Source organism: Delphinus delphis, chromosome 11 (genome assembly GCF_949987515.2).
Source record: "Delphinus delphis chromosome 11, mDelDel1.2, whole genome shotgun sequence".
NCBI lineage: Eukaryota > Metazoa > Chordata > Mammalia > Artiodactyla > Delphinidae > Delphinus > Delphinus delphis.
In genome coordinates, this window is record NC_082693.1 from 84,874,989 (window position 1) to 84,887,204 (window position 12,216).

The 12,216-nt window shown below is 47.0% G+C and overlaps 1 protein-coding gene across 1 annotated transcript in view; it reads left to right on the forward strand.

Moving 5' to 3' along the window:
• Positions 1–1,427: 1,427 nt before the first annotated feature.
• Positions 1,428–12,216, forward strand: part of CHST11 (carbohydrate sulfotransferase 11) — a 241,009-nt gene continuing 230,220 nt past the window's right edge. The window contains exon 1 of the mRNA XM_060023898.1: positions 1,428–1,713. Within this exon, the coding sequence (XP_059879881.1) occupies positions 1,428–1,713 (286 nt within the window). The remainder of the gene's footprint in view (positions 1,714–12,216) is intronic.

A 12,216-nucleotide genomic window follows, 5' to 3' on the forward strand; every position in this document is an offset into this window, starting at 1 on the left:
CTAGGTCCATGCATGTTGCCGCAAATGGCATTATTTCATTCTTCGTTATGGCTGAGTAACCCACCTTTAAAAGTGTGTGTGTGTGGGGGCTTCCCTGGTGGAGCAGTGGTTGAGAATCTGCCTGCCAATGCAGGGGACATGGGTTCGAGCCCTGGTCTGGGAGGATCCCACATGCCGCAGAGCAACTAGGCCCGTGAGCCACAAACTACTGAGCCTGCGCGTCTGGAGCCTGTGCTCCACAACAAGAGAGGCCGCGATAGTGAGAGGCCCGCGCACCGCGATGAAGAGTGGCCCCCGCTTGCCACAACTAGAGAAAGCCCTCGCACAGAAACTAAGACCCAACACAGCAAAAATAAATAAATTAATTAATAATAAAAAAGTGTGTGTGCGTTTAGGAATAAAAGAGCAAATCTGTGTAAATGCTTACAGCAGCTCCTGGCCCATACAAAGCAGCCAACAAGGTCCTTTCCATTTTTCATCTGGGAGCACCTCTACTTAATTGGACTTGACCAGTGAGACTTTCGGCCTGTGGCCCTCTGTCCACAGCACGTATTTCAGAACTGGGAAGCTGGCCTCCTCTCACCTGGTTCATGGCAGGGCTACCTTGATCCCTTCTGGGGATTCTGGCCACCATCAGCACATGGGACCCATTAGGACCTCTAACCCCTTTCTCTGTTTCAGGAACTGATGGGAAAAGCCAAAAAGAAGGGCTGTGACTGAATGGATGAGGATTTATGGGAAGAAAAAGAAAATCCTTGTAAGGAGAGAGAAAAAATATCACTGGGCAGATTCATGAATTAAAAGTGGTAAAACGCTTTTGGGCTCAACCTAGTGTTTTTGAGCTCAGAAAGCCCCTCGGTTGCTTTGCTGTAGGGCAGAGACTTGGTCATAGTAACTTGGTGTTTAACTCTAGGAATTGCAGGTCTGTTCCTGGGGCCAGGTGCCCAGCAGTCCCGGCTTCTACTTACACCCTTGGGGGTGTTGGCTGAATATTAAAGTTGGATCAGGAAAGTTCCCTTCAGATACAGGAAATAAAAAAGCAACAAGATGGGGCCTCAGGGGTTCTTAAAAATGAGCCACTTCCCGTCCCACCGTAACTGCTGCGTGTCCTGGAGCAAATTACTCTTGAGCCTCAGTTTTCTCATCTGTAAGATAGAGGCTCTCAGGCTTCCTCGCAGTGTGGCTTGTGCGGGGGTGAAGGAGGCGGTGCACGTGTGTTGGGTGCTCTCCGTAAACGTCAGCTGTGTCTTTCTGGCTCTTTTGAGTACCTTCGACTGAGCGCACCATCAGGAAATGGTTCCGGCCCTCTGGCTCTCTTCCCTGGGGATACCCCATACACTCAGGGCAGCATCCTCGCAATCAGGTCTGGCTGCCGGAGAGTCAGCGGCTGGGAAGGAACCTCTCCAACGGGCCTGCGCTCGCACCGCATGCAGTTCTGCAGCTGTGGAAAGAGCCTCACGTGTGCGTCTCATTTCCCACGACTGCCCCTGGCTGGAGGAGCCCCGCCCCACCCGACGCCATCTGACAGTGCTAACGTAATTAGCGGCAGGTTTCCGCAGCACTTAAAGACAGTCAGGCCCCGCGCGCTGCCTTCATTCTTGCCGAGTGCCACGCTGGAGGTGGGACGCGGCCGCTGTGTGCCCGGAGCCCCTGCTGGGGCCCCGTGTGTGCTTTATGCTGTTTGGATCGCACGGAGCAGCCTGTGGACTCTAGGTAGGATTTGGTTTCTTTCCCTTTGGAGTCAGTAGCACCTCTGGGTCGGGAGGAGGCCTGAGTCACTGACAAAGAGGGTAAAATCCCGGAATTGGGGGCCTTTTGAAATGTTCTGGTCTAGTGCTTCCTAAAAACCAGTTCAGGGATGAAGTGCATTAGAATATCTTGAGGAGCTTATTAGAGAAGCTGATTCCAGGGCCCGGCGGGGGTGGGGGGCCTTGTGGGGAGGGCACCACCTACTCTGTATTTTTATTTACTTTTTTATAAATTTATTTATTTTTGGCTGCGTTGGGTCTTCGTTGCTGTGTGCGGGCTTTCTCTAGTTGCGGCGAGCGGGGGCTACTCTTCATTGCGGTGCACGGGCTTCTCACTGCAGTGGCTTCTCTTGTTGGGGAGCGCAGGCTCTCAGCTCGCGGGCTTCAGTAGTTGTAGCACGCGGGCTCAGTAGCTGTGGCTCGCGGGCCCTAGAGCGCAGGCTCAGTAGTTGTGGCGCACGGGCTTGGTTGCTCCGCGGCATGTGGGATCTTCCCGGACCGGGGCTCGAACCCGTGTCCCCTGCACTGGCAGGCGGATTCTTAACCACTGCGCCACCAGGGAAGCCCTAATCTGTATTTTTCAAAAGAACTTCCAGGTGATTCTCATGCGCAGCGAGGTTTGGAGGAGCCCTGCTCTAGGTCAGCTTTTTTTGGTGGTGGGGCTGAATGCAGAGGTGCACGTCTGATTCTGTCACTCTCAGCTTCACAGGGCGGGCAGTGGCAGACCTAGAACCCAGTCCTTGGAACCCAGAGGTTCTTTTTTGGCTTCCAGACCCCTAGGAGACAGACAGGCCTCTCATTTGTGCATACAAACCTCTACTCCATGCCAGAAATTCAGCCCAGCAGAAAAGCACTCTCATCTAGCCAGTGGTTCTCAGCTGGGGGCTGTTTTGCTCTCCCAGGGGCCATTGGATACAGCTGTAGATATTTTTGGTCATCATCACTTGGGGAGGAAGGGGAGTTATTACTGGCATCTAGTGGGTAGAAACCAGGGATGCTGCTAAACGTCCTACACTGCACAGGACAGAACCCCACAGCAAAGAATTATTCAGCCCCAAATGTCAGGAGCGCTGAGGCTGAGAAACCGTGGTTTAGACAAATGCTGCTCTGACTTAACTGTGTAAGTCCTGATTCAGTAGGTCTGGGGAGCGGCCTGAGATTGTACATTTCTAATAAGCTCCTGGTCCATGTTGATGCTGCCCTCCTGGGGACCACTCTTTGTATAGAAAGTGTTTTTACAGCAGTTGATTTCAGAGTGACACCGATGTGGGTTGGAATCACAGCTCTGCTACTTAATTAGCTGTGTGACCTTGGGCAAGTTACTCAGCCTCTAAACCTTTAGGTTCATTCCTCTGTAAATTGGGGAGAGATATTGGGCTCAAATGAGATGATATCTGTAAAGAAGTTGGCCTTGGCAAGCAGTCAATAAGTGCAGCTGTTACTTTCATTATTACCGTCGTTATTATTTGCTTAGCAATTCAGCGCTGTTTTTGCAGCATTTCATTATTTACCTACTTTGTGCCTAGTGCTTTGCTAAAACAGGATTAGTTGGAAGGAGGCACAAATGATTATGTCTGTGATGGTGAATTATAAAGACAGCTAGTGTCACTTTTCCTTGTAAGTCACTCCACCCTCTGGCACTGGGTGGGAAATTGAGGCTGGAATAGATGTAAAATCAACAGTGTTCTTCACATCCATGGAACACAGTTATACGACACTCGCTCATCAAAAGTGAGTATGGAGAGAATTTCCTAAAAATAAGGTGCCTGTTTTCTGAGTTTTCATTCTAATGACGGTTTTATGGGTAATAGGGAAACATGACAAGTGAACATAGATACCCAGTATCATCAGCTTTTGGAAATACCGAAGTCATCTAGCTTATGAGGATTTCGGAGCAGGTTTAGAGCATGGGGTTGATCTTTGTTCAAAGCCAACATTACCACGTATTAGCCATGTGACCTGGGAATTATTTAATATCTCAGAGCCTCAGTTTCTTCATCTCTAAAATGGGAGAAAAATTGTACCCACTTCTAGAGTTGAAATGAGGCTGATGTGAGATGAAGCATAAATTTTATACCTGCTGACTGTGGACCAGTATCGTTCTAGGCCTGCAACTGAAAGTTGTCACTAGGAAGACTGTTTTCAAGAGTTAGTGCATTAGAATCATGTGGGAAACTTACTATGGATGAAGACAGCTTCTAAGACCTCCCTCAGGTAGCCTAATTCATTAGGGCCAAGCTCAGGAACCTGCATTTCAAATAAGCAGCCCAGAGGCTTCTGTACTGGTGTGCCACTTAGAGGAACGTAGTCCTAGTGCTGAGGTTAGAGTGGTCGCCTTTGGTACCATGGTGTTCGGCAGAGATGAAGAACACACAGGAAACCCGGCCAGGTGGAGGGGTAAGAGGACACAGTAACCCTTGTGGGTTGTTCTGACAGACTTTTTATTGTGGCAGAGGGTTCTGCTTTCTTTGCCAGGCCGTCGTTCATTACTTGGAAAGAGGAGGCAGAGCGGGGAGGGAAGAGGGGACAAATACAGCTGGCTGCCAGAACAGTTGACTTCCAAATGGGAGAACCTCAAAGCCAGGCTTAAGCACTCCGGAAGCAAGAAGTGGAGGTAAGGGAGGTGAGAGCAGAGGCAGGTGCTGGAGGCATCTGTGCAGGTTTCCTGGTAAAGGTGAAAAGATGATGCTGGAAAGCCTGGCAGGGGGTGAGCATGGGGAGGAGTGGAGAGGAAGCCCCTGTTGGCTCCAGGTGTGGGTGTCACCGAACCAAACTCGGATCTGCTTGCCCGACACACAGCAAAGCCAATCCGCTGACACCGGCGGTGGTGAAGGAAAACACAGTGTTTACGGCAGGGTGCCACGAAAGGCAAATGGGTAGCTTGTGCTCCAAAGACTCGAGTTCCCCGATGGCTTCCAGGGAAGGGTTTTTAAAGGCAACATGTAGGGTGAGGGCTGCAGCTTGTGGACCTTCTTCTGATTGATTGGTGATCAGGTAACAGGGTGATGTTTCAGGAATCTCCATCATCAACCTTGTTCCAACCAGTCTGGGGTCTCCGTGCTTGCGGTCAGCAAGTAGTCATCGTGTTCCACCGCGTAGGGGTCTTGGTTTCTGCAGAACAACTCAAAGATACGCATCCGACTGTTGTCCATATCCCTTCAGGAGGAGCTGTGACTCTCTTGTCCTGATCATTAACTGCTTGAGTCTGCTCTTTGGAACTCAGACGGCCAAACAAAAAGCGGGGAGCCGTGGAGGGGCTTTTGTACCCAGGAAGGCCCTGCAGGATCCTACTTGGTTTCATTCCCCCCTTTTCTTTGATACTCCTCAATCCTGAGGGGAACAGAGATGGACAAGAAAGGGAATAAAGTTTTGGATAGAGAGGTTAATCGTAAACTCAGCAGGGGAACTCGGTTTTAGGGGGACTCGCTTTCACTGGCCCCGAGGAGGCATCTTTGGAGGAAAAGGATCCGAGCTGTGGCAGTGCAGTGCAGGGAAAGGCAGGGAGAGCTCAGGTGTTGTGGAGCTCCTGGGGAGAGCAGGTGGCCCCCATCACTGTCAGCACTAAATCAACGACTAGAGGGAGGTGAATGCCGCTAATCAGCACAATACCCAGGATGCCTCCTGCCAGCCTGGAGGCCCCACCTGGAGCCCAGGCAGAGCGCTTTGCCTTCTGATAAAGAGTCAACTCTCACTGCTTTATGGGGAGAAGTTGTGGTGAATGAAATGAATAAGAGCAAAGACTATAGAGCCATTGCCTGCTTTCAGAATTCGGTATTGCCACATACCAGCTGTGTAACCTTGATGAAGTTACTTCTCTTTGCCCCTGTTTCTCCATCTGTAAAACGGGGATGATGACAGTACTCTACCAGTTATTGCTGTAATAACGCTGCCTAGCAAACGACCACTAAGCTTCAGTAGCACACGGTAATAACCGTTTATTGTTCACGCATCTGGTGGTTCAGAGGGCCCTGTGACCATAGCTGGCCTTGCTCACGTGTCTGAGGGTCACTGATCCAGAATGGCCTTGGCTGGGGTGAGTGAGGTAGTTGGACTCAGCTCCACATGTGTCTCTCATCCCCTGGCAAGGTTGCCAGGGCAAGTTCTCGTGGATATGACAGAGGTGCAAGAGCCGGCGAGCCAGTCATACAGGTGCTTTTAAATCCACCGTGGGATGTCAGCTCACATCCCATTGACCAAAGCAAGTCCCCTGGCCGAGCTCAGAGTCAGAACGTCGGGCAGAATGTGTTGCCCAGAGTGGCATGCAGACTTCCACGGCCAAAGGAGTACCTCAGGGTGGGGTGAAGAAACGGGGCCATTTTGGTGACTTACCACAATTACTAACCTCACAGTTGCTTACACAGGCAAACCCTCGCTCACCCAATTATCATTCTTATGACATAGGATATATGATTTTTGTGTGTGTGTGGATATGATGATCATGTGAGAAAATGTGAGGGTGGCAGTGGAAAGGATCTCCTGTGATTGTTCATTTGATGGGACAGTCCTTCACATAGCTGACCTACCATCACCACCACCACCTAAGGCACAACCAGAATTATCGTTGTCACCCTTCCTGCCCTTTGCCAGATCAGCTCTTCTTGGATAACGTTTCTAACCAGCTTCCCCCACACAAGTAATAGCACTCTACTATTTTGTGTTTTCTACATGCTTCTATTCTATCATAGTGTGTTTGAAGTCCAGTATTTGTTGATGGGTGTCTGTTTGCCCCTCTTTAAGAGGGTAGGAAACATGTCTCTGTGCCTTAGTATCTAGAAGAGAACCTTTCATATGCCATCAGTTAATACCAGTTGAGGAACTATTGACAGGAGTTTTACATCACTCTTGGGATACCCTTGTTCTAAGACCAAAGACTGTGGGAGAAGGCCCCCATGCTGCTATGGTTTCAGAGGCGCATAATAAGAGTAGCATTCACAGGTGACACTGGGTTCTGTGGATAGGCACATTTTAGGAAGCCCCAGAGCAAGCAGGGGCTCTTAGATGCTTATAAATGGACTCTTTATGACTGCCTGTATTGTACAAGGTAACACTAGCTTCTGTAACAGCAATCACCAAGTCTCAGTAAATGAACCCAAGAAAAGTTTCTCACGCAGAAGTCTAGAGTAGGAGTTCCTGCTGGGACAGCTCTCCTCCATTTGGTGTTTCAGGGACCCAGCCGCCTTCCATCTTGTTGATCAGCCATTTTCAACCCAAGGCTCCCAAGGTCATTCTGAAGGTCATCTCCTTTTTATAGGCAACCAGGCAGAGGGATAAGGACATTGAGTTTCCTGAGCCAGGCCTGGAATCGGCTCCCATCACTTCTGCTCCCATTCTGCTGGCCAGAGCTTGGTCTCCATGGGGCAGAGAAATGTAGCTAGCTATATGTTCATTATCTGTTTAGCAAGACCTCCCATGACAGTGTTTATGTAAGAGATGTGCAGCGTTCTTTTTTTTTTTTTTTTAACACCTCTTCACTGTTGAGCCAATCTTAACCAGATCCTACTTCCATTTCATGTAACACTGGGTCTTGGTCTGCAGCCCTGTGACAAAATGAGGATCTTGGAACCAGGAAGGAGGGGTTGGAGATGTGAGCTGCTGTTTGAGTTACGATTGTCGCTCTGTGCCTTTCCTAGAACACAGTTCATTTTTAGGCTAAATGTTTGTATATGTGGTATTGCTAGCTGGCAGCTGCAGGGACACAGTGCCCAACTTGCTTGGTTTAAAGCCTTTGCGATCAGTGATAGCTGAATGTGCTTAGGGAGCAGAATTTAGTCTGCAGGGAGTTGGTGACTATTGAATTTAGTGACTGCAGCTTCTTTCTCCTAGTCGTGGAAACATCGTTTGTACAGCATGTCTTCCGTAATCAATATAAGCGAGGCATTAATGAAGAGAGTCTCTTGTTCAGCAGACAAAGCTTTCGCTTTCCTGGGATTGAGATGCTCAGCTAATTTCCTGGGAGTGTATTCATGAGAGAGAAGGTGGTTTGTGATTCTTGCAAGTGTATACATGAGGTTCCTGAATATTTTTTTTTTTTTTTTTTTTTTAAGGAGAAGTCGACAACCCATTGTGTTCTTGGGAAGTATTTTGGTAGCTTGTAGTTTGAGGAGTTGTACCCATGAGAGTCCCTAGTTTTATGGATTTGGGAAATTTGTACATACTTTAAAATTGGTGGGGTGGAGGGGGAACGTTAAAGACGAACATCTCACTTGAAAGAACCTCTTGTGTTAGATGTGACACTGCCATCAATCAAAGCATTATGGGAGATGAATTTTCTAGGCTTTGTGTGTGGAGTTTCACTGACAAGAAGTTGGACAAAAGTGCCAGAGAACGCTCAGTTCAGCCAGTCTCCGCCCTCACGGAGTTTACAGCTTAAATTCCCTTCCCTCCGTAAAAGCAATTTTCATCGCTTCTGTTTAGTAATAGTATCTCTTTCCCCTCCTCCCACTGTTCCCCTCACCTCGCCTCAAAAGCAGGTGCTCACTTCTTTTTATCACTTAGGAAATTCTGTTTGTGGGTCCCATTTGTGGGGCTGGCCAGCAAAGCTTATTTAACATTTGGATATCAAGATGCCAGTTTCTGCCTTCCTGCTTTTTCTCAAAGAAGGGCTGTGCTGTATGTTATCATAGGGTCTTGCCAGCGTTCTTCCAGGTCTCCTCTTTCTCAGTTAGTTTGAATCCACATCACGTTAGAGGAAGTACAGTAGACAGTCACTGGTATAGTTGGGCCAGGCGTCATCGATTTCGTGGCTTTGCATAGTTCGCTGAATGTTATGCCACCTTGTCTCAACGGTGAAATGGTTTTGAAAAGTAACACTCTGGAACTAAGATGTTATGGTTGATGGAAGGGAATGAGCTTGGCCAGAGTCTGTGACCTTATGGGAATTATTTATCCTCACTGAGCCTCAGTTGCTTCATTTAGAGACTAGGTCTACAAATGCTTTCCTTGTTAGGGTTGTTGGGAGAATGTATCTACGGTTCCTCAACTGTAATTAACATACATAGGACTCAGTGATAAATACTATTAATTATTATTATACACAAAATCGCTATTGGTGAGAGATTTAAAAATAGCCATGGTGGGAATGAAATAGAATATCAGAAGCAGCGATTTTTCTGGGATGATCGTGTTTTGTAATAATCTACAGCATCCTTTGCAGAGACAAATCCATAGTAGCTGGTACCTTTGGTACCTATTATTTACAGATTCAATTCCACAAATGTTTATTATTTAGCACCTATGGTGTTTCAGTGCTATGCTGGGAGCTGTTCGGTTAAAAAGGTGGGACAGAGTTAACAAGGTAAGACAAGTGCTCTCCCTCTAAGACCTTATAGTTGGAATGACTCTATGCCCTGGTTTGCCATGGACAGTCCTGGTTTATTGTGGTTGTCTTGGCATAATTATTAATAGTGCCCCTTTCATTTCAAAAGTGTCCTGTTTTGGGAAGTCAATGATATGGTCACTAATATAGTCAGTTATTGAGACAGAGGGAGTTGCTTGAGAAGAAGACTGTTGGAGCACTGAAGAGGAAGGAGCACAATGAAAGCTGTTCCTCTGTGAGTTGAACTCGGGCTAGAGGTAGGACCAGAGAGGAGGTGGCAGAGGGAAGGCATTTTGGAGCTAGATTAAGCGCTACCAGTGGGATTAACAGAAACCCAACTGGAGACGCCGAATCCAATCGAATCAAATTCGGGAGTGTGAAGCACCGGCCTCAGGTGCTCAGGCTTTTTTGTTTAGGTTTCATCTATCAGCAGGTCCCCATATTTTTTCATGGAGACCTTAACCATTAAGCTTTAACTTTTTTTTGTTTTTTGGTTTTTTTTGCGGTACGCGGGCCTCTCACTGTTGTGGCCTCTCCCGTTGCGGAGCACAGGCTCTGGACGCGCAGGCTCAGCGGCCATGGCTCATGGGCCCAGCCACTCCGAAGCATGTGGGATCTTCCCGGACTGGGACACGAACCCGTGTCCCCTGCATCGGCAGGTGGACTCTCAACCACTGCGCCACCAGGGAAGCCCCTAAGCTTTAACTTTTGCCTAAAGAGTTCCCTAGCAAAAGGAGGGAGGGACATCTACTGCATGTACTTCAGATGCTGAGCTACGCTGAGTTATTGCCCTGGTTTTTATGGCCATTTCCTTTCTGATTCTAGGTACTCAGGTCTTGAGAGGTGAAGCTCAGGGTTAGTTTTGCATTTCCACCAGGGATTCAAAATAACCTGGTTCCTGAGTGGAGGTGGGGCAAGGCAGTTAACCCTTCCTTGATACAGTGTTTGAAATTGGAGGGCTTTGGTTTTTTTGTGCCACGTCTCACATACACTGAGAAAACATTGGTTGCAATAGATTTGAGAAGCATTATAAGGTGATATATCCATCTGTCCAGAGGTTATTTCTCAGGCAATAATCATGTGGAATGCAGTTCAGACTTTTTGGATTTTGGATGTGAATTTTTTTTCCCCGAGTGTTTGCCTTTGGTTTGAGTGTCTTAATTACCGTTCAGGGAACCTTTAGGAAATTAAGGTGGAAATAGAGGCACGGCTGGCTTAGGTATTAAAATATAACACTGTGTTTTTTGTGGAGGCTTCACCTTTAGAATTCCTATTTGACATCCTGGGCAGCACAACCAATTTTCTGTGTCGTTAACTTTTTCCTGTAACACCAAAGGGCAGGAGGCTGCTGGTATCCCCGTTTTCTTTCTATGAGGCAAGTTGAGCGACCATCTGTGCTGTGAGACGGGCTGCCCTCTTGATTTGGTATTTGGTTTTGATACATGAATCTTTGCTGGTTCTGGTGCTCACTTCACTGGAATGCTCCCTGCTAGTACTCTGAAACCAATAATGGCAGCCACTATGGAGAAGAGTATGGAGGTTCCTTAAAAACTAAAAATAGAGCTACCGCATGATCCAGCAATTCCACTCCTGGGCATATATCTGGAGAAAACCATGGTTTGAAAAGATACATGTACCCCAATGTTCATTGCAGCGCTGTTTACAATAGCCAAGACATGGAAGCAACCTAAATGTTTATCGACAGGAGACTGGATAAACGTGGTCATATACACAGTGGAATATTACTCAGCCATAAAAGAGAATGAAATAATGCCGTTTGCGGCAATATGGATGGACCTAGAGATGGTCATACTAAGTGAAGTAAGTCAAAGACAGATATCGTGATATCACTTATATGTGGAATCTAAAAAAATATGTACAAATGAACATATTTACAAAACAGAAGCAGACTTACAGACACGGAGAACAAATTCATGGTCACCAAAGGGAAAAGGGCATGGAGGGAGGGATAAATTAGGAGTTTGGGATTAACAGATACACACTACTATATATAAAATAGATAAACAACAAGGACCTACTATATAGCACAGGAAACTGTATTCAATGTCTTGTAATAACCTATAATGAAAAAGAATGTATATATAACATATAGCTGAATCACTTTGCTGTACACCTGAAACTAACACAATGTTGTAAATCAACTATACTTCAATTTAAAAAAATCAATAATGGATTAATTGAGGTTTTTGTGTCCATATTGGCAAGGATTTGTGACAGTCTGTTCCATGCGGAAAGAATTCCGGCCGTGGAGTCAGAGGGCTAAGTTCTGTGACTTTAGGCCTCAGTTTCCTGAAGGTAAACTGAGGTAGAGAAAGATGTGAAGAACCACCCCTCCCAAGGTTGTCGTGAGGATGAATGAGATGATCGTGAAAGGACTCTGGGCCATCCCAAGGGTGTAATGTTTTACTGAATAAATCACCCAAATTCACAAAAACCTAGAACAAGGCTGAGCAAACTATGGCCCACGTGCCAAATCTAGCCCGTCTCCTCTTTTCGCATAGCCCTTGAGCCAAGATCCTTTTCACATTTTAAAATAGTTGGGAAAAAAATCAAGGAAGAATAGCATTTCCTGATACATGAAAATTCCATGAAATTCGAATTGCCAGTGTTCGTAAATAAAGTATCACTGGAACTAAGTCCTCATCCTTTGGTTACGGATCTTCTGTGGCTGCTTTTGCATGACTGTGGCGGAGTTGAATAGTTGCTCCAGGGACAGAATGGTCTGCAAAGCTGAAAATGTTTGGCCCTTTACAGGAAAAAGTGTGCCAACCCCAGCCTAGAACAATGGTTCTCGTAGCAGGGTGAAGCAGGTTCTGCGCAGAGATCTTTTCCCCTGATGATGCTAAAGCTTCGGGAAAGCTGAAGCCCTCAACTTCCTCAGGAGGGACTCTAAGCTAGATTGTTTGTTTGTTTGTTCATTCGTTCATTGTTTCACCAAATATCTCTTGAGTTCCTGCCATGTGCCAGACACACTTTTGGGTGGTGAGAGAAAAGCAGTTAAGTGACACAGAAAAAGATCTGTGCCCTCATAGAGCTTACAATCTCATGGGAGGAATTAGATACTACACGGGTAGAAGTACCTGTCACGTCAGGGGATGAACACTGCTCTGGGGGAAGGCGGGGATGGTCAGG